This window comes from Barbatula barbatula, assembly GCF_947034865.1.
Source record: "Barbatula barbatula genome assembly, chromosome: 4".
NCBI lineage: Eukaryota > Metazoa > Chordata > Actinopteri > Cypriniformes > Nemacheilidae > Barbatula > Barbatula barbatula.
The window spans coordinates 26,029,879-26,051,862 of NC_136768.1; the positions used below are offsets into that span (position 1 = coordinate 26,029,879).

General features: G+C 38.8%; 3 protein-coding genes across 11 annotated transcripts; 1 reads left to right on the forward strand and 2 right to left on the reverse strand.

Moving 5' to 3' along the window:
• Window positions 1-4,251: 4,251 nt before the first annotated feature.
• sapcd1 (suppressor APC domain containing 1) lies at window positions 4,252-12,425 on the reverse strand. 7 transcript variants are annotated; one of them, XM_079454445.1, is made up of 7 exons: window positions 12,115-12,425; window positions 9,280-9,324; window positions 8,802-8,934; window positions 8,550-8,671; window positions 5,872-6,021; window positions 5,546-5,665; window positions 4,252-5,468 (listed from the first exon to the last, which is right to left on the reverse strand). In XM_079454445.1, the coding sequence occupies exons 3-7, from the start codon at window positions 8,833-8,835 to the stop codon at window positions 5,379-5,381; spliced, it is 516 nt and encodes a 171-aa protein (XP_079310571.1). In that variant the 5' UTR covers window positions 8,836-8,934; window positions 9,280-9,324; window positions 12,115-12,425; the 3' UTR covers window positions 4,252-5,378. The 7 variants fall into 7 exon arrangements, with proteins under 7 accessions (XP_079310571.1, XP_079310568.1, XP_079310572.1 ...); XM_079454442.1 differs by having other exon boundaries at window positions 5,546-5,701; window positions 8,550-8,707; window positions 12,115-12,126; XM_079454444.1 differs by having other exon boundaries at window positions 4,253-5,468; window positions 8,550-8,707; window positions 12,115-12,126.
• Window positions 12,210-15,849, forward strand: cdkn1d (cyclin-dependent kinase inhibitor 1D). Of its 2 annotated transcripts, none has more exons than XM_079454449.1 (3): window positions 12,210-12,564; window positions 13,596-14,032; window positions 14,346-15,849. In XM_079454449.1, exons 2-3 carry the CDS (start codon window positions 13,600-13,602, stop codon window positions 14,393-14,395), a joined length of 483 nt encoding a protein of 160 aa, XP_079310575.1. In that variant the 5' UTR covers window positions 12,210-12,564; window positions 13,596-13,599; the 3' UTR covers window positions 14,396-15,849. The 2 variants fall into 2 exon arrangements, with proteins under 2 accessions (XP_079310575.1, XP_079310576.1); XM_079454450.1 differs by lacking the exon at window positions 12,210-12,564 and adding an exon at window positions 13,255-13,444 and having other exon boundaries at window positions 13,486-14,032.
• A 42-nt stretch (window positions 15,850-15,891) lies between these two features.
• On the reverse strand, window positions 15,892-21,481 carry LOC306893015 (tripartite motif-containing protein 16-like protein). 2 transcript variants are annotated; one of them, XR_013786520.1, is made up of 7 exons: window positions 20,786-21,481; window positions 20,325-20,420; window positions 19,995-20,228; window positions 18,705-18,864; window positions 18,500-18,559; window positions 17,231-17,877; window positions 15,892-16,742 (listed from the first exon to the last, which is right to left on the reverse strand). XR_013786520.1 is itself a non-coding variant. In XM_079454460.1 (6 exons), the coding sequence occupies exons 1-6, from the start codon at window positions 21,371-21,373 to the stop codon at window positions 17,330-17,332; spliced, it is 1,686 nt and encodes a 561-aa protein (XP_079310586.1). In that variant the 5' UTR covers window positions 21,374-21,432; the 3' UTR covers window positions 15,897-17,329. The 2 variants fall into 2 exon arrangements, 1 of the variants encoding a protein (XP_079310586.1); XM_079454460.1 differs by having other exon boundaries at window positions 15,897-17,877; window positions 20,786-21,432.
• Window positions 21,482-21,984: the final 503 nt, after the last annotated feature.

Below are 21,984 nucleotides of genomic sequence, written 5' to 3' on the forward strand. Positions count from 1 at the left end.
TGGTCCCACTCTGTAGAGTGTTAAAGTAACACTGATGTAGTGTTGAAGATAATAAGTCAAATAAGTTAAGAGATGATTAAGCATTGAACACCTGCTGTTAAAGACGACATTACATGTCTCAAGATCTGAGTAAACAATTAAGATGATTAACAGCTTAACTAACTAACCAATGTTTTTATTCTGTCAAAGGTTTAGATGTTGAAGTTTTATTGGTCAAAATATGAGTGTTTGCTTTAAAAGTGCTCTTGACCTTAAACTACATACACTAGCTCTTCTCTGCAACAATATACACGTGTAAAGCAGTAAAGCTAGCAATTGTTAGTGTCTTAAACAGGGATTTAGTCATTGTTGCTTGTACCGATCATGTTTCACATCGTAAGTCAGTTATATAATTATTAATACTGAACATCTAAGGTTTGTATTGATAACTCTGCAGAACTAAACACGAGGACATCATATATTGTGTAAATTAAACTGATAAATAGTTTCCTTGGATGCAAACAGACATCAAGAATCAACATATGAATCTCAAGAATGTTGACAATACAAAAATCTCAGCATGCACAGTGTCATGTATACATTATCTGTATATATTAGTCTCTGTATATCTCATGTTAATCTTGAGTACTTACAGAAGAGTATCGGACCCTTCAAATATCCGCAGAGTTTGATAACATTTATAAATGACAGATACAGCTGTACAATTATTTCCGAAAACATGTGCCGCTTGTGGGTGGAGGGGGCGGCACTAAAGCACGTGCGCTCACATTGCCAATAAATGTTTCACCCACCGCGTGTGGTTCATGTCAAGAGTCTTTTAGCGCTGGGACCGCTGCTCCATCCGGCAGTTTCAAAAGATCTCCAAATCCAGCGTTATATCCACCGCTTATATAACATTCATCACACAAATGCAGCGAATTTTTCATGTTGGAAAAAACTTTCCGTGGAGGTATTGTTTCGAGCACAGAAATACTACGTCATACATCCATCTCATTTTTTGACCATGTTAAGTATGAGAAGTCCGCACGTTTAACACTTTAAAGAAGTCAGAATGCAAGACACACCATTGCACCACCCCTTTAATGTTAAACAAATCATTTAAATTAGTCTCATATAAGGCATGACAAAATGTGAATACATTTGTAGAGGGATCACTGGCACTGTATATCAATATGGGGAACTGGCAGTTTTATTGACATTATGTGAAAGGATCTACCCACTGTGAAGTTCATGTATTTTAAATTCATATGCAGAAAATATAAAGCCTTGGTATTTGTGTTTCTTAAAATAAGTTTTATGGTATGCATAAATATTTTTCTACTTCTAGTTGTTAACCAAAGGTATCAAAGTTATATTTTTTTCCTTACATTTCTAAATATGAAATTCCATGGATATATTTGTTTTCAAAATATGAGATGCTGAATGCAAATAAGCAAGCCATTTCAATACTTATTTGGTAAGTTAAACTCTTTTTTAACATTAGTTCAAACCCATCCACATGTTTGATGTAAAATACTATATACACAGTTATATATATATATATATATATATATATATATATATATATATTCATATTTAGTAGTGTCACAACTAAAGCTCTACGCTGGGATTTGTGTTTAATGCATCAAAGCATAATAGCCATATTTAGTCTTAACTGTAGATCTTTTGTGTTTTACAGAGGGAGGGCACCTTTGGTGTGAATGTATGATGAGCTTATCAGATAACTATTATCAGCAGCTAGATATTTAGTGTGAGACCACCAGGGTACAAACAGTACAGGTTGTGGCAGAGGCTTTATAAACGCAGCCAGCAATAATGCGGGTGCATCCAGAAATGAAACATGTGCTGGTACCATTTCAGTAATTTGTTGAATTTAACATTTGGCCTGTCTACTTGTCTCCTGTTATCGTGCCTTGGGTTTAAATGGGCTTTTTCAGAAATGTGCATTATTCCAAAGCAAGTGTATAGTTAGTACATGAGATACAGGTACATGTATGTACATATTTTTGTTTTGTAACAATAATCTGTTATATCATATATGTATAGTGCGAATAAGCAAGTGTATCATATCAGTGTATTTTAGCAGTGTTGAAAAAAATGTCTCACGACAATATTCATCTTTAATTTAGTGTTTGCAAACATTTAAACTAAGCTACTTGACAAAACAGAAATTGCACAGAGGCAAATTGAACTGCACAGGTTTGTCACAGTTGGGAAATCTCAGTCAGAGAACGTTTTTATGGTTAATTATAATATGATTTATGAGTAAGGGATAATCCACAACCAGCGGTGCATTAAAGGGTTTTAATGCACGACGTGGAGGCCAAGAACCCTATAACGCACGGCTAACTGTGGCTTATCATGCTTATATCATGGTCATTGGCAAGTTAAAGCTTTTATTGATGTCATTTTAGATCAAACAGATGAAAATGTAAGAGAATTTCAAATGTTATCAAACTGACTGGAGCTACCCGTGCGTTAAAGGGTTTTGATGCACACCTTCCAGCCAATCAGAATCCAGTATTCAAACAGACCATGGTATAATATCCTATAATCACATATCTTATGATTCTCATTCGGTGTGTGTGTCCGTACCTGTATAAGAATAATCAATTTCATGAAAAAGGATTACAATTTGAACAGCGAAAGTGCTTGATGGACATATATTACATACTAATATGACAGTCAAATTTTAATGCAGCAGTTGCATGTTGGGGATGAAGCGCAATACTGCTTGTTTATGTCATGATCCTGCCTCTCCTTGTCTTGGTTTTCGAGTCTTGTTGCAGGATCATGTCAGTCCCATGTGTTTTGTGTGGAGAAGGAGCATTGTTTTGGTTTGAGAAGCTATGCTCTCTCTCCGGTGTCACGTCCTTTAGTCCCGCCCCCTTGTTTCCCCGGTTAGCGGTCCATTAGTGTTAGTCTTGTCTCCAGCCCTGGTCCATCTTTCCCTTAGTGTTTCAGTCCCCTCACCTGCCTCGTGCAATCCTCCTGTTAGCTTTCCCTTAGTGTTTCATCCATGTCACCTGCCGCCACTCTCCCTGTGTCATCAGTCCTTGTTAGTGTTTCCCTTTATCAAGCCCCAGTTTCCCTCTGTCTCTTGTCGGTTCATTTTGCATTTTGCACACTTTGCACATTTTCCCTTCGTCTGTCTGGATTACCCATGTTCCTGTTCCCTGGACTCAAGTTTGTGGACTTAGTTTGTTTTTCTTAAGACCTTGTTTGTTTTGTTCCCCTTGTGGGAAGTTTTCAGTCTTGTTTCTGTTCATGTTTTCCCCATCGAGGGTCTTTGTTTTGGATTAAAGTCTTGTTCGACACATGTCTGCCTGCGCTTGGGTTATGTCCACATCCATAACGGTTTATTTCACTGTTTAAATGGGATTCTGCTGCCCTCTGCTGGACACTTGGTTCAGAACATGTTTCCAATTTGGTCTAAATAACTTCATTGGGTTGAAAAAGGCAAGTCACGTCAGATTGTTCCAGGTGTTATTATAGTTTTTATTATAACATTCTCTATTTCATCATTGATCTACAGCTGCATTCTCAGCTGTTATTTGTGAGTGTTAGGTAATTTCAGAACCTGGCTCAATTTAATTGTTCGTTCTGTAACCTTTTCTCTCTTAGACATATGAATAAAGAAACAATACCGCGTTAAAAATGTCGGTAGATCGCCTGAACAGAGTTTGTTTTCTGCCTTGGAGGGATTACTTGTGGTAAGAAAGCAATCTGACCCTTATAGATAAAAAGAACCGGGTAATATATTATAGGCACGACCTGTGGAAACACAGAAAGTGTGGAGGGAGCGTCTTAAAAAGATGAGCTTAAATTTCTCTGTGGAAAAGTGCAGGGCTCAAAATGTATATATAAAAACCGCAACAAAGGCTTTGTTTAGCTTGCACGGCGGTTTCCAAGCATCCGGATGGATTATGGCTGCAAGCAAGATTCAGGAAGTAAGGGGTGTTCTGACCAATGAGGGGGACAATGTTTTCTCCCATGACTTGGAATTATATCAATACCTAATATTAATATTTGGTCCATTTTGAAATTGTGAACCAATCCAAGAGTAAAATAGCAATGTTTTTAAGGCTACAACAATAAACAGTATTGCCTGAAGCATGAAACTGTAATATTCCTTTAAACAAAACATCTAAACATTAACTATATTGATACGTGTTAAACTCGACTGTATGGTTCAAACTAAAATTATAAGTAGTGTTTTCTACATCAAAAATTAAAAAAATGTTCTTGCATCAAGTTAATGACAACTATTTATTTTTATTTTACAACATTACACACAGTTTTCACTAAGACAATGCATTTTACATTTACATTCAGGCATTTGGGAGACGCTTTTATCCAAAGCGACTTACATAGCATTATCCTATTCATTTTACATAGGTATCTGCAATCCCCTGGGATCCAACACACAATGCTCTTACCACTGAGCTACAGGAAAGCCTGAGACATTGCCTTGATGAGCATCGTCTTACTGTTACTATTGTAAATACTACTCTTTAAAAGCTGCGTCATAAATGAATACGTGTCCATGATATAAATGGCGTCGTCTGCTTCTATTACTGTAATCATATTGATCAACACAAGAATACAAAGTGCTTTGACGAACTTGGTCTCTTAGCAATGCTTGGAAGTTTGCACGTAGATATCTGACTATTAAAAACACTTTGTGAGATTTACTTTATATTCTTTTCGCGCAAAATATAAACAAGACCTCTGTGATTTTGGTGTTGTATTGTTGTGTGTATATGCATGTTTCTTCACTTAAAGAAATGTCATTAACATTTTAGCCGATTGTGTTGCCGCAGACATCTCTATATCGGTTTTCTGTTGCGGAGGCGGGGCACACACACAAAACTATTATTGATGAATGCCTATACCATACTACAGTCGTGACATTTAAACACTTTTGCATGCATTTTCTCTCATATTGTCCTTACCACTTGAGCTAATAGGATACTCGTGTTTACACTGTTCTCCGGTGTCGCAGAATACAGTCAACAAATGATTTCCTTTTTACCATGTCCTGTGTACTGCAATGTGCTCAACCTTGTCATTGTCAAACTTTTAAATCCACCGATAATGTAGCCGCTCTGTGCATAGTGTAGTATCACGTGTGCGTCTCCGCAGGCTGTCAGTATTATTTTTATTTCCGCTGTTTTACTCTGGATCAAACGCAACTGGGGAAAACTATCGGTGGGGATTTTTGCCGATTAACGATAGTTATTGTTATCGGGGCCGATTAATCGGCAAAACCGATGAATCGGTCGACCTCTAGTTTCTTCTAGATCTTACATGTAAAACTAGAAATTCATTATATGCTTTGAATGATCTCCTGTTGCAATTCAAATTGAATGAATGTGTCACAGAGACGTGATGGAAGACACTTGTCCCTGAAGTCTTTGTTTTTCTAGCTCTAAAGTGGAAATCTGTAGATTTTGTTGAATCACCTCCTGCGTGGAAAAACACAACGTTTGTTACACTGTAAATAAATAGGACAGAACAATAATTCATACAGTAGACATCTGACCTTGACCAGTTTGGCGTTGGTCCATCGGAGGGCCCAATCTGAACCTCCCGTTTCCTCTGGAGTTGGATTACTCCTCAAACTAGTGTCACTCATCAATGTACCCAGACTCCCATTGACACGCTGCAAACATGACCGCAAAGCACAAGAAAACCTGCCCTGTAATGTTACAAGTGCATTATTTACAATGCTCCTGCTTCTGACAATAGTAAATTAGATGAAACGTCTTGTTTCAAATTGTAAGATGTATACATACACGTGGTGACACCAATGCAGGGTTTATTATAAACATTAATTTTTCACTCGTTGCACTATGTTCAGGTGTTTACCTCTCTCTCGGGATATCCTGTGCTTGAGCTATTCTGCCTTTGTGAGTTTAGCTTCAATCGGCTTTGATACCAAACCTGTGCCTGTTCCAACGCCTGCAGTCCAACCCACAGGCTGTCCTTTTCTCTTTCCAAATCTCGCCGGCTCTTGAGCTAAGAGACACAGGTGAGATGTATGTTTGACATCTATATGCAGCTTACCTGTTAAGCAACTGACACAAATTCATCTAGAACACAAGAATCTATTCAATTCAATTCAATTTTATTTATATAGCGCTTTTCACAATTTGCATTGTTCCAAAGCAGCTTTACAGGGGAAAAACGAAAAACCCAAGAAAGGGTAAAACACACTGCATGGTGTTTTATATAATAAATCCAATTTATTCCAATTCTAGTAAATAATATCTAATGTCAGCATCTCCTGGTGGTTTATTTTGCATATTTTGCAATAAGTGAATGCTTGGCTGAAAAGATGCGTCTTTAATCTCGGTCACCTGTGGCCTAATGGTTAGAGAGTTGGTCTTGTGATCAGAAGGTTCTAATCTCAGTGCCAGCAGGTCATGACTGAAGGGCCCCTGAGCAAGGCACCTTACCCCTGATTGCTCTGCAGTAATGTGCCACTGTATAAAACTACTTGTAAGTCGCTTTGGATAAAAGCGTCTGCCAAATGAATAAATGTAAATGTAAATGTAATCTAGATTTAAATTGGGCAAGTGTGTCTGATCCTGGAATAATATCAGGAAGGCTATTCCAGAGTTTTGGTGCTACGTATGAGAAAGCTCGACCCCCTTTGGTGGATTTAGTTATTCTAGGTGTTATCAAAAGTCGAATCTACTTAAGGAATAACAGATGACCACCTTGAGGTGTACATTATTTTATAAGAATTCAACAGACAGTTATTTACCATGGGTACCACGTTGTTCTGATGTTTGCTGTCAAGACATTTTAAGGTATGAATGCTCTAGTAATTTAATAGGACTCATTTCTTATGCGTTTCCACAGTCCCGTGGTATAATTATGCTATTCACTCTCTTCTCACTGCACACCTGGCTAAGTCTTCTTATTTGCACTACTGGACTGTTCAGTGCTCTACTGGACTGTCTACACATAACATATATGTTCATTTGCACTACAAAACTGTTCATTTGCACTACAAGACTGTTCATTTGAACTACAAAACTGTTCATTTGCACTACAAAACTGTTCATTTGCACTACAAAACTGTTCATTTGCACTACAAAACTGTTCATTTGCACTACAAGACTGTTCATTTGCACTACCAGACTGTTCATTTGCACTACCAGACTATTCATTTGCACTACAAGACTGTTCATTTGCACTACAAGACTGTTCATTTGCACTACCAGACTGTTCATTTGCACTACAAAACTGTTCATTTGCACTACAAGACTGTTCCTTTGCACTACAAAACTGTTCATTTGCACTACAAAACTGTTCATTTTTACTACAAAACTGTTCATTTGCACTACAAAACTCTTCATTTGCACTACAAGACTGTTCATTTGCACTACCAGACTGTTCATTTGCACTACAAGACTGTTCATTTGCACTACCAGACTGTACATTTGCACTACAAAACTGTTCATTTGCACTACCAGATTGTTCATTTGCACTACCAGACTGTTCATTTGCACTACAAGACTGTTCATTTGCACTACCAGACTGTTCATTTGCACTACCAGACTGTTCATTTGCACTACAAGACTGTTCATTTGCACTACAAGACTGTTCATTTGCACTACCAGACTGTTCATTTGCACTACAAAACTGTTCATTTGCACTACAAAACTGTTCATTTGCACTACCAGATTGTTCATTTGCACTACCAGACTGTTCATTTGCACTACAAGACTGTTCATTTGCACTACCAGACTGTTCATTTGCACTACAAGACTGTTCATTTGCACTACCAGACTGTTCATTTGCACTACCAGACTGTTCATTTGCACTACCAGACTGTTCATTTGCACTACAAGACTGTTCATTTGCACTACCAGACTGTTCATTTGCACTACAAGACTGTTCATTTGCACTACCAGACTGTTCATTTGCACTACCAGACTGTTCATTTGCACTACAAGACTGCACATTTGCACTACAAAACTGTTCATTTGCACTACCAGATTGTTCATTTGCACTACCAGACTGTTCATTTGCACTACAAGACTGTTCATTTGCACTACAAGACTGTTCATTTGCACTACCAGACTGTTCATTTGCACTACAAGACTGTTCATTTGCACTACCAGACTGTTCATTTGTGATGTTGTGATGTGATTGGTAATGCGACATTCAAATATAAATGGACTTTTAGATCTTGACTCGACTTTGTTGACTCGAACATGTAAATTCATAAGACTTATTAAATCATTACAAAATAACATTTAAAAATAAATACAAATTAATTTGGCGGTAATCTACCGCTGCCTGTAAGGCCAACCAGATGGCACTCCGACACCCACGGCCCAACGGTTGAGAATCACTGCCCTAGGGGATCTCATAGATAGATATATGAAATTTTGTTTCGTGGACCTTTGTGGACAATCTGGTCCGCTGAATTATAACAATTAAAATAGCCAAGCAAACACATCGATAGCTGATCTTTGGTCTTTCATTTCATGTATGTCCACTTAATGTAGGCAAAACCCACATGCTCTTACCCAGAGGAAGCAGTGCAGAGCATCAGGACTGTAGATGCTGTTCTTCAGAGGAATGAGGAGGACTGTATATGAGCTGTCACATGCCATGTGTTCAAGCACCAGCTGACCACTATACAAACACACTAGATAAGCAAGAAACAAACTATGACATATAAAGACTTATAACAGAAAGAGAGAAAGCAAACTCTGCTGCTGTTATAATTTCAGATAACTTTGATGTTACTGCAAAACCAAGACAGTGAACATACTCACCCCAAAATAAGGCACACGTTGACGAAACTCGCATGAAAATGTCTCTTTCCTCTTCTTCCTTGTGCGACTGTCAGTTAAAAACAACACCCGATATTGCTTGTCTGTTCCAACACGTTACGGAATGTGACCAAACCTGGATTGAAATAATAGCAGGTGTGACGTTAGTTCAAATCAGGATACCATCATACACATAAGAAGAAGAGGATTTTTTTCTCTCTTCCCTCTCTTGCCTAATGGGATAAACTGTATTTAGTTCTGCCAATGTTATAGAAAATGCTTAGATAACTGATCTCAGATCTGATCTAGCTCTTAAGTGTCGATCTGATTGAGTTGGCCAATCAAAAGGTGAGGATTACTGTCCAATCAAACGAGGAAAGGCGAGGAGACTGCGTCGCTTTCTCCCTCTTTTCAAAGCGCCCAGGAGCTTGCTCTCGCATTTTGAGGGTGCTTGACACGCTTAAACATTTAAATAACCAACCTGAAAGAACGACCGATCATATCCGGTAATCCAAACTACAAAACGCTGAAAAAAAATGTGTGTTAATGTCAGTTTGACAAGACAAAAACATTACCAGAGCTTCGCTAGTTGCGTGTTTTTTTTTATTTGTTTATTTTTGACAAGTTTTCATGATTATCACCTTGCGGTGAGTTTTCAACAATTATGGGAGACTTTTGTATAAGAAGCACAAATTGTATTTGATTTACTGATGTGGATTTCGAAAACTTTGAATTCTTGTGGAGTTCTTAACACACAAACATCAAGAATAAACACATGAATCTTAACAATGGAGTAAAATTGTAAAATGATTGCAATGTGGTTGGTGAACATACTACATATTGTAATTTTGTAATATTATATCATTGTATTATAATATTTTCAAATATATAAGATAAGATTCAATATACTGATATTTCCTTTGTGCTGATATACAGAAAGGTCAATTCATATAATATAATACAGTATGTGTAACATTTTCCTTTATATAGTTATTGATGCCATTTTGTGTATTAAGATTTTAGACTCAAAATAAAAAACTCATTTTCATTTACTTTTTCCCCATATAGTGGACTCAAATGTTATTCGCTATATGGGGAATAGAGAAGAAGTGAGGGGTTTCAGACACAGCATCTCACCCCCAGTAACAGTTAGTAATATTGAAAACTAAATTATAACCAGTAGGTCTCTCGGCAGTATGGGATCAGAATTGTTGCAATATTCTGAATACATAAACTACAAATGCGTGCACTGATCCACAAGTGCGTGCACCGATCCGCGCAGTGATCCACAAATGCGTGCGGCGATCCACAAATGCCTGCGGCGATCCACAAATGCGTGCAGCGATCCACAAATGCGAGCACCGATCCACAAGTGCGTGCACTGATCCACAAATGCGTGCAGTGATTCACAAATGCATGCACCGATCCACAAATGCGCGCAGCGATCTACAAATGCGTGCACTGATCCACAAGTGCGTGCACCGATCCACAAGTGCGTGCACCGATCCACACATGCGTGCACTGATCCACAAGTGCGTGCGCCGATCCACAAAAGCGTGCACTGATTCACAAATGCGTGCGGCGATCCACAAATGCGTGCGGCGATCCACACATGCTAGCAGCGATTCACAAATGCGTGCAGCGATCTACAAATGTGTGCACTGATCCACAAGTGCGTGCACCGATCCACACATGCGTGCACTGATCCACAAGTGCGTGCACTGATCCACAAATGCGTGCAGTGATTCACAAATGCATGCACCGATCCACAAATGTGTGCAGTGATCCACAAATGCGCGCAGGGATCCACAAATGCATGCAGTGATCCACAAATGCGTGCAGTGATTCACAAATGCATGCACCGATCCACAAATGCCTGCAGGGATCCACAAATGCGTGCACCGATCCACAAATGCGTGCACTGATCCACAAATGCGTGCAGCGATTAACAAATGCGTGCAGCGATCCACAAATGCGTGCAGTGATCCACAAGTGCGTGCACCGATCCACACATGCTAGCAGCGATTCACAAATGCGTGCAGCGATCTACAAATGTGTGCACTGATCCACAAGTGCGTGCACCGATCCACAAATGCGTGCACTGATTCACAAATGCGTGCGGCGATCCACAAATGCGTGCGGCGATCCACACATGCTAGCAGCGATTCACAAATGCGTGCAGCGATCTACAAATGTGTGCACTGATCCACAAGTGCGTGCACCGATCCACACATGCGTGCACTGATCCACAAGTGCGTGCACTGATCCACAAATGCGTGCAGTGATTCACAAATGCATGCACCGATCCACAAATGTGTGCAGTGATCCACAAATGCGCGCAGGGATCCACAAATGCATGCAGTGATCCACAAATGCGTGCAGTGATTCACAAATGCATGCACCGATCCACAAATGCCTGCAGGGATCCACAAATGCGTGCACCGATCCACAAATGCGTGCACTGATCCACAAATGCGTGCAGCGATTAACAAATGCGTGCAGCGATCCACAAATGCGTGCAGTGATCCACAAGTGCGTGCACCGATCCACACATGCTAGCAGCGATTCACAAATGCGTGCAGCGATCTACAAATGTGTGCACTGATCCACAAGTGCGTGCACCGATCCACACATGCGTGCACAGATCCACAAGTGCGTGCACTGATCCACAAATGCGTGCAGTGATTCACAAATGCATGCACCGATCCACAAATGTGTGCAGTGATCCACAAATGTGTGCAGTGATCCACAAATGTGTACAGTGATCCACAAATGCGCGCAGTGATCCACAAATGCGTGCAGCGATCCACAAATGCGTGCAGCGATCCACAAATGCGTGCACTGATCCACAAATGCGCGCAGTGATCCACAAATGCGTGCAGCGATCCACAAATGCGTGCAGCGATTCAAAAAAATGCGTGCAGCGATCCACAAATGCGTGCACTGATTCACAAATGCGTGCAGCGATTCACAAATGCGTGCAGCGATCCACAAATGCGTGCGGCGATCCACAAATGCGAGAACTGATCCACAAGTGCGTGCACTGATCCACAAATGCGTGCAGTGATCCACAAATGCGTGCAGTGATTCACAAATGCACAGAAAGTGATCTACAAATAAATACCATATAAATACATTTATAAAAAAATATTTGCAAATCTCATTGTATTTATTTGTGAATCTTTTCACAAGTATAATTAACATATATTTATGGTTCCCTTTTGTGCATATGTGGATTTAAAAACTGTTTGTGAAACTCTCTACATTTATTTGCGGATTATAGTTTATTTATTCAGAATATTGCTACAGTTCTGACCCCACACTGCAGCGGCTCTGCGGCTCCTCCTCGTCACGTTGCACATCAACGTGACTGCAGTTCCTGGTCAGCTCCTGCGGTGACGCGAGCAAAACACTGAATGTGTGTCAAGCAGAGGGGGTGTATGGGGGGATCTGACCCAGTTTCCACGTAAACAGCACAGCGCGAGAGCGAGAGTTAAAGAAACCTCCAACCGTGCGTTACTTGTACAAAGCCATTCGTTTCTTTACAATTCGCCGCAAGTGATGCTCGATCTGAATGAACGTAAACGCGGTGCGCTGGATGTTTGCGTCGCGCAGAGCTGGTCACGTGACCAGGGGCGGTCCCCGCGATCATAACAAACACCCAGAAGCAGAAGACACGCGATGTGTTTGTGAGCGTCGCGGGACGATTGTCGAATCCGCTAACGCGTCGCGTTTCGATTACTACGTTCGCGGATTTCACTCAATGGTAAGTGATTTCACACGTGTTTTTCTCGCATTGACAGCAACAACAGCACAGTAGACGCACTTTGGTAAAACCACGATCGATTAAAAGCGCAGTAACCGTTTGTTTAACCGTGAAACACAACCGGTCATTTCTTGCGCGATTTGTCTGTTTACGCATCAGTTGCGTGTTTACGGGAGCGCGTGCGCGCGGGTAACTCGATAGTGCTGCGCCCACTTTTTCGACGTAAACAACTCCGTTAAACTCCGAAGGGCAACGGGTTAAAGTTACGTTTATTTGCTCTGTTCTTGTCTTAAATGCGTCTTTGATGGGTTCGCCAGTTATCTAGTTTAACGTTTAGCACGCAAATTTAAAGCCAGATGTGGAATTATGTGCACACGTGCTTCTATAGAATTCAGTACACGAGTAACTTGTCTGTCTGTCTGTTCACTCTTTTACGTTTTGGGTTCCATCAATTATGAGTAAAACATTTATTGTATCACATTTCGTTTCTTTTCATTAATTTTTATTAATTTTCTATTAATTATTTTTTATAATTATTCAATTGTATGCAATGCATTCATATTTTATGTTTATTACATTTTAAAATGTATATTTGTATTTTTTATTTAGTTTAAACAAGTGTTTGATTTACAATTTATTAATAATTTGTCTATTTGTTGACTTTGTTTTCTAATATTGATCAACATTTGTGCTTATGAGCAGTAATATTAAAATTTCTATTCATTTATTGTGGCCCATTTAACATTTACATTTAGTCATTTTGCAGACGGTTTTATCCAAAGAGTTCAGGGAGCAATAAGCGATATGTCATACAAGAGCAATAGTGCACAAATGCGTGCAATGATTCACAAATGCGTGCAGTGATTCACAAATGCGTGCAGTGATTCACAAATGCATGCACCGATCCACAAATGCGTGCAGGGATCCACAATAGGTGCTAATACAAAGTGACTAGTTTCAACAAACGCCAGAACAACACCTGTTGAGAGAAGAGAGACACATTTAACACAAACTCCTTGTTTTTGACCCAGGGACATGTCTGCGACACAAGCCGAGTGTGATTTTGAGCCGCAGGAGGACATTAAACCTCAGGTGGCGGTGGTCCGTCGAAACCTCTTTGGTCCCGTAGACCACCAGCAGTTGCAGCAGGACTTTCAGAGACTGTTCTGCATGAGCGTGGAAGTTGCCAAGCAGCGCTGGAACTTTGACTTCCAGAGGGACCAACCGGCCCCCGGCTGCTTTGAGTGGGAGGAGCTGCCGTGCCGTGATGTGCCGGCGTTCTACCGTAGCTGTGTCGTGAGGGGTGGTATGGCGAGGTTTAGAGGCGGTTCCTTCTCTTGTTCACCTGCAACTTCTGCAATGGAGAAGTATGTGGAGCTGCGGAGTAAAGAAAGTTTGAAAGGAACCAAGCCAGAGCCGAGGATGACTGCATGTTTGAGGGTCAAACGCAAACAAGCCAACATCACAGGTGAGAGAGCAGATGCTGAGGGTTCATCGTCATTTTTAAGTGTTTCTCTGTAAGTTCATTTATAATGCTGCACTTACAAGTCAATGTGTTTTGAATTGAACATTTGAAACATTTTCTGCCAGCCCTTCCAATGGTCCACACCAAAACATATATCCGTAATATGCCTTTTTTGTTACTGTTGGAATAAGTTACGGCTGTCCAATGCTTCAGTGAATAGAGCAATTTGAACTTGAAATGTTTTTAACTTGAGTTGTACTGTAGTTTGTACCCATGTTATAGTTTCATACATGAATACAATCCTTTTGTCTTTCAGACTTTTTCAGAGTGACCAAGAGAAGGCTTCTTCATCATAAAAACACGTAAGGACCGAGACCATGATGCTCCGCCGGACCGTTTTTGTATATACATGTATATACAATATTTGCAAATGTAGCTCTTCTGACGTCAGGCAGGTGCTTGTATTCTTATGTGACGTTGAAAGTCTTCAAATTTAAATATGTTTGTAAATGCAGTAAGCAGAGAAACATTTACTCCCAGTACTTTTAGATTTAAATGTTACCACACGGAACAACGATGTCTTCAATTTTGACGTGATTATAATGATCAGTTATCAAAACGTCTGATAATAAAGCATTAGTTGGAATTTTACCTTATCAGGTATCTCATAAAAAGATCAGATATTATAAAACGTGTAATGAATATGTTTGAATTTGTTCACTAAAGGAACAACTACGTAACATGTAAAATGACTTTTTATCAAATGTATCGTCGTTACACAAACATTCAGGATCCAGATCTTTTCATATCTATCGTCCATATCTATTGGTGTGCACTGAATATGTATATTTACAAAATGTATCAAATACTGTGAACATCTCCAAATAATGCACTAAAAATGATTGTTTGATTTGATTTCGGTAACATAGCAATTGTCATGTTTCAATGTAGCGTATCAAATCTATTGTTTATTTGATATAAACAACAATGTTGAGTCATCTTTTCACATAAAATGCATTAGAAAAGGAAGAGTGACGAAACATTAAAGGATGATTATCTGAGCCATTAACGTTTTATGTATTAAAACAGCATTCGGTTTTTATAATCATTTGTATAATTTTTAAACGATTGTATATTGTTGTGTGTATTGGTTATGTATTTGTTCAAACGTATTTGTAAACAACTTTTGAAGAGGCAGCTGTAAAAAAACCAAAGTAATTTCTCCCGATAAATACAACACTTAAAGCCTTCCGGACTGTTGTTAGTCACTGAATCACCCCATATGCTCAGAATCTCAAATTCAGGCGGTTTGTTGCATTCATTTTGTTACTTTCTAACAGCAGTCGAGCCCTTTCTAAATGTAATAATGCCCACAAAACTTACCTCTACCTCAGCAACAAAACACATTTATTCACAAGCATTTAAAAGATGTAACATTTGTTTCTGTAAACATGGATACGTTGTATGTAGAAATACAGCAGAATGGTACGGTTCTTAAAGCAATAGGAAAGTAATTTGTCATTTGATGTTATATTTGTACCATAAATGTCCCTGTTTTTTCCTAACCACTCATGTTTGTGTTATCCCGTGTCATTCTGTTTTGTGGAAATCTCTCGAGTGCCTCATGTTATCACCAGTTTTGTAGTTTCAATTTTGTGTTTTTTTTTTGCACTAAATGTCAACAAAATACCAACATGTGACTTGTCTTATATAGCAAATTTATCAACGTAATCAAGTATTAACATATTATAGCCACGTGTACTGCTCTGTGATTGTATCGTACAACTACATTAAAACCGGTTTAAATGATCTGACTTCACAGAAACTATGTATCTATATGCAAAACTCACCCGTACATTTATGGATTAAGAATTTATATCTTTATTTACTTCATGTAATTGATACAAATCAACATCATTTATTTAAACCAAACAGCAGGTATAATGTGGTAACAGCAAGGGTCAAACAAATGATTTACTTAAAACAGCAGAAGAAGAATTGAAACCGGTGACAATATATAAAACTAATATATTATAAAGGACGTTCACATCCAGTGGTCAATGTGGCATCAGTGTACCAGACCCGGCTCCAGATATGAGATTAAAGGTGGGCAAGAGATGTCCAGGTGGGCAGAGGGAGGGTAACTACATTTTTTTGCCCCAAACTATTTACAAAATAACAATTTAGCTCAAATTGCTTAACATTAATGTTGTATATTTTATTTGTACATTCTCATTCATATACTGTATATACCCTACTTATGTTTTTAATTTACATTTATTTTACATTTTAGAATTTAGTAACTTTAGATTTGATGAAGTCATAATAAGAGCTATTCAGATCACTATAATATTCACAGCATTCACTTTGCTCATTTTAGAGAATTCTGTTCTCATCCTTGTCCAGTCCCGTGCTATTGCTCTTTCACAAGTTTGTTCCTCTCGTGAAGCATTGTTTGACGGAACGGTGTCAAAGACTGATCACAATTACGGTGACTTTAAACAACAATAAAACATCAAGTCATGGATGTTATGCTGCAGTCGAATTGGTCAAAATATTGAGGCCATTCCAGTCCAGTGTCTGTTGAATTTCAACCAAATCAAACCTTAGGAGTGACACAAAGTCAATGTGAAAGAATGACAGAATGACAAGGCACATGAAAACTGTCATAAAAAATAGAGGTAATCAAATAAAAAATATTTTTAAACGTTTCCTACATACATGTACAAATATAACTGTTGTATTGCTTAAAAGTGAAAATAAACTTGTTTTCTTTAAAGTATTTGAGGTCTGAAAAACTACAGAGCATCGTTTCTGTTATCTGTTTCTCCAGCTTTATCATTTAAGAAAAGGTAAAGTGCCAAACAACGTCAAAGTCATATTACTTGCCTAAAGCAATTGCTATTTATAGGTGTCATTTATCAGAGCTGTATGCATTGCGTTGCTGTGTACGAATACCTTTTGATTTTTGATGGTCAAGACCTACGATCTACTTTTTACTGCAACATGAGGAGAACGATCACCTTCACATAAAAACACATTTACAAAATCTCTTATATATCTTTAAGTGTATTCTAGTTTGCTTTGGACAAAACTACGAGGCACACTAATAATGACCGAAATAGATGTTTTGATTACACAAAGAGCTAAAAGGCTATATCATCAGGTCAAATCTGTGATATTAAAATATAATTAGTAGACTGTCTGTTACAGATACTGTATAATGACGTCAGATGGTCAGTTATCGTAAAAAGCCTTATTAATTTTTTTTTATTTAAACTACAAGATGTGTTTTGACATTTACATAGTTAGTTCACGAAGTGTTACTTTTGAATCAACCCGGCCCCTACACCAGTAATTGAGTCTAAACCCGGGATAGAGAAGATGAGTGAAGGTGGTCTGGATGCTGTGGATGAGGGTCATTGTGTCAGAGACGCTGTAAAGGGACATCGTTCCTGCACCGTAATCCACATACACTCCTATTCTAGAAGATCTGGACACTACAGGAAGATCAGTTTTTTTGTTGTTGTGCCAGAATAAGTATCTGGAGTCTGTGCAATCCAAACTCCAGGACTTATCATTACGTCCAAACTCAGACTCATCGCCCCGTCCCTCTCTACTGATGCTCTTATATGACACTGTTATAGCTATATCACCACTCCACTCAACCTCCCAGTAAGAGCGTCCACACACACTCTCTTTACACAACCCCTGATACCAATAAATAAATCTGTCTGGATGTTTCGGATACTCCTGAAATACGCCTGTATTAGTAATCCCTCTGTTCCCCTCAGACAGACGGAGCCGGTGATTCAGTGTGTTTGGATCCAGTGTCAGCTCATGAGAATCTGGGGAGATAGAACACAATTAGCTTTTTAACATGATGCGTTTGATGGTTTAATGTAAAATATAGTTCTGTCATGACAACTCTCGGAGGGTTTAGCATGGTAGTGTATGTGATATACTATATACTGTAAATGTATTTGGTCTTGGCGGAATAGATCTGCTACGCTTGCTCCTGCTACTGAGCTGCTTCTGCGGCGGAGCAAGTACAGCGACTTGCTACTGCCAATACATCCACAAGATGCTGCTGTGTGCATGTAAGGAATGCTGCTCCTGCATATATAACATATATGAATAAACCCAGTATAGTGTACTGTACAGGATCACCTTGTAGCAGATCTATACAAGTGGAACTGGGGAAGGAGGAGGGTTTCTGAAGCGCTGCTTCCTACGACAATCACCAGACTAGATTTATACGTTGAGCAGCAAGCTCATTGGCTGCTGATACAGTCATTGTGTCAGATTGGTTTAGACTACAGGACTGCGCCATCTAGAGTTTCATGCCAGAACTTTTTCTGTCATTTATAATCAATATTTGGTACAGTTTTACAAGTGATTTACTAAAACTCTAAACTCTAACATACACAGGTGTTAAACTAAACAAATATTACGATCCAAGTAACTTACACAGAAGAAACTCCTCCCTTGTCTTGGGTTCAGGGCTGGGAATAATCTCAGCACATTTCACTTTGAAAAAAAAAAAGGAAATTTTGTAAAAGTGTTAAAACTTTCATTTCAGATTTATTTTGATCTACATTGTATTTTCTTCACCATAATACATAATGGATTTTCATGTTTACTCTTTCCAAGGAGTAAATGAACTATACTTTACCTCTAAAAGATATTTTGTCAATTTCTTCTTTGCAGAAATGCTCCAGTTTCTCTCTCAGATGAGATAAAGGCTTATCTAGATCATCAAAAGCGAAAACAGACCTGACAGTGATAGTGGGTGAGTCTGAAGATTCGAGTGGAACAACAAGAGACTGGAAACTCTTGACAGACAACAGAAAATGAAGACACAAAGAATCCAACTTCAAAAATGTTCTTTCAACAAGGGTAATAAAGTAAATGTATTTTTTTGTGTATAACGATACCAATTATTCCACAATACGTTGCTAATAAATAAGAGTTTGTTGAATGTGCTATACCTTATAGTGTTTCCAAAGAATGTTACCTTTTAAAGTTCCTAGCTGTAACAGACTCTGTGCCTATACCGACCACGCAGCAGGAAAGGTGACACCAGAATGCAATGCAGTATATTCTGGAGGCCACCAAATAGAAGTTTTGATCATTGAAAGTGATTTCTGAGCAACGTAGATGACTCCCGCGCTTGTCATGACTAACTTCTATCTTTTGCGACATCTCAACAGCTGTAACTAACATTTTTGCGTCCTAATGAATCCTTTGAACTGATTTATTTTAATGAACGGTTGAAAAAACTGATATGTCAAACACGGAACTCACGAGACTGAATCCATCAAATCGGTTACTTAAAACACCTCAGAACGTAAGTGTGGCTTAGGCCATTTAGCAAAGAGTGGTTAGTAAGATTTAGTCAAAATAATCAACAGTATTTACAGTTTATTTATATGACAATGTGTAGTAAATGACCTATAAAATCTTTGAGTTTGGACAGGAGAGAGGTGAAACCAGATCCAATCATGTTTTCATTAGCTAGCTGGAAATTTCATTTAACTGTATATGGTGATAATAAGAACGGTTATTTAAAGTATGGGATGGTATTAGTTTTATTTTTAATGTCCTATGATACGGATATTGTTACATCCTTTTGCTCTGTGTTTCTGCCAGTGTTTTAGTTGGCTCCATATCCCATCATGCATTGTGTCTTGTGATTGTCAACCGGTTTTACCTGTTTGTCCCTTTGTGTTCAGTTCAGAATTTTAACACTTAATACAAAAAATATACTCGTATTAAGTTGCCTAATTCTTTTAAATTGGTCAAACTGTTTTTAGGACATTTCTTGGTAAATTGAGCTGAATTATTTTGAACAAAAGCTAAGTTAAAGTTTGTTGTCTTGTCATGCTTCGTTTCTTCACAGTTCACAGAAACTTATAAATACTTAACGTGAAGATCAACACCCTGTTTTTCACATGTATTTTACCTGCAGGAAGTGGATGTGATCATCTGTGCGTGAAAGCTGGTCCAGCTCAGCGTCTCTCCTCTTCAGATCATCGATCTTCTGTTCCAGTTTCTTCAAGACTCCTTCAGCTCGACTCACTGCAGCTTTCTCCTGATCTCGGATCAGCTGTCTCACCTCAGAGCGCCTTTTCTCAAAGGTTGCGATCAGTTCGGTAAATACCCTCTCATTGTCCTCCACAGCTGTCTGAGCGGAGCGCTGTTAGGACACATATTACAACCAGCTTCAGTTGGACTGAAAATACAGAATCCACTCGTACGGATGTTAGCTGCTGTTGTTCTGTTGAAATCTCACCTTGTATGTTTCCACCACTGCTTTTACCCTCTGAAGCTCCGTCTGCATCTTCTGGATTCTTTGCTGGTATTTTCCTTGGATCTCCTTCAACTGGCTCTTTTGAAAAAAAAAAAAACATGCACTGTTTTAAATGTTAGTATAAAGTTTGTTTTGTAGTCCTGAAAACAAGTTTGTTACAAAATAAATTGAAAATAAACTTGTTAAAGCCGTTATTGTGACTTTTTTTAAAGGTCCAGTATGTCATTTTTGGGATGATCTATTGATAGAAATGCAATGCAATATTAACAGCTATGCCTTCAGATGTGTATAAAGAGGTTACACAATGAATCGTTATGTTTTTATTACATTAGACTGAGCCATTTCTAGTGTTGCATATCATAGTGTTTCGCAACCTTGCCGCTAGATTTCACTTACTGGACCTTTAAGGGTCACCAGTAAGAGATGATGCTTTAAGCTCCTACCTGTTTCTCACTTCGTTCTGCTGCAGATATAACAGTTTCGTGGTTTTTGTGCTCATCCACCATACACAGATAACATATTTGCTGCTGATCGGTATTACAGTATATATCCATCATTTTGCCGTGTTGACGGCAGATTATCTCTTGCAGTCGTCCAGTGGCATCAGTTATTTTGTGTCGCTTGCCTGAGTGAAATCCTTCATGGTGGTTGAAGTGGGTTTGACAGTACGATTCCAGACACATCAGACAGGTCTTGACAGATTTGCGCTTTCTTCCAATGCAGACGTCACAGTCCACATCTCCAGGTCCAGCATAACATGCAGGAAGAGCGTCTTGTTCCTTAGTGTTCTTTAGTTTCTCCACCATTTCACCTAGAATGGTGTTTTTACCCAAAGCAGGTCTGGGAGTGAAGGTCTGTCTGCACTGAGGGCAGCTGTAGACTCTCTTCTGATCATCCTGATCCCAGCAGCCTGTGATACAGCTCCTACAGTAACTGTGTCCACATGGAACCGTCACGGGGTCCTTCAGTAGATCCAAACACACCGAACAGCTGAACTGCTCCTGAGACCACAAAATACTGGATTCTGCCATCTCACCGTACTGTATGTAGACACGCAGGATGTAGAAATGAAAGCTACGTGTCAGTTCGGTTTACCTGGAATCAAGAAGTTCCTGCTTGTTTTGTTTGCAAAGAGGTGTGTCATGCAATAAACAATTCCTCTAGATGGCGGTCTCCTACAAAAGTCCTGTCAAGTCATTGTCAGGTGAACAAATACAATATAAAACTTTCGTGAATGCTTCTTCACAGACAAAAGACAAGAAAGAAAAAATGGCTAGTTATGTGAAATATACATTTACACAAATACACAAAAAGTGTAGAAACCAGTTAAGGTTTTTACAAATCTAAAAGTGGGCAAAGTGATCAAGTGAGTTGTGTCACTTGATATATAGAAGTTAAGATTTTTATATCACGATATGACCTATGGTATTTAGTTTTATGAAAAATACACGAATGAAGTTGTTTAAAACACAATGAGGTACTAACTCGATTTATAACAAATAAACTTGGTTTAGTTTGACCTTTTTGTTTTACCTGATTGAAGTTCATTTCTCGAGTGAATTATTTATTTATCCTTCTTCGTAATCTAATTGCTAAAGTTTTTCCAAATATATTTATTTGTGTTCAATAGATCACAGAAATG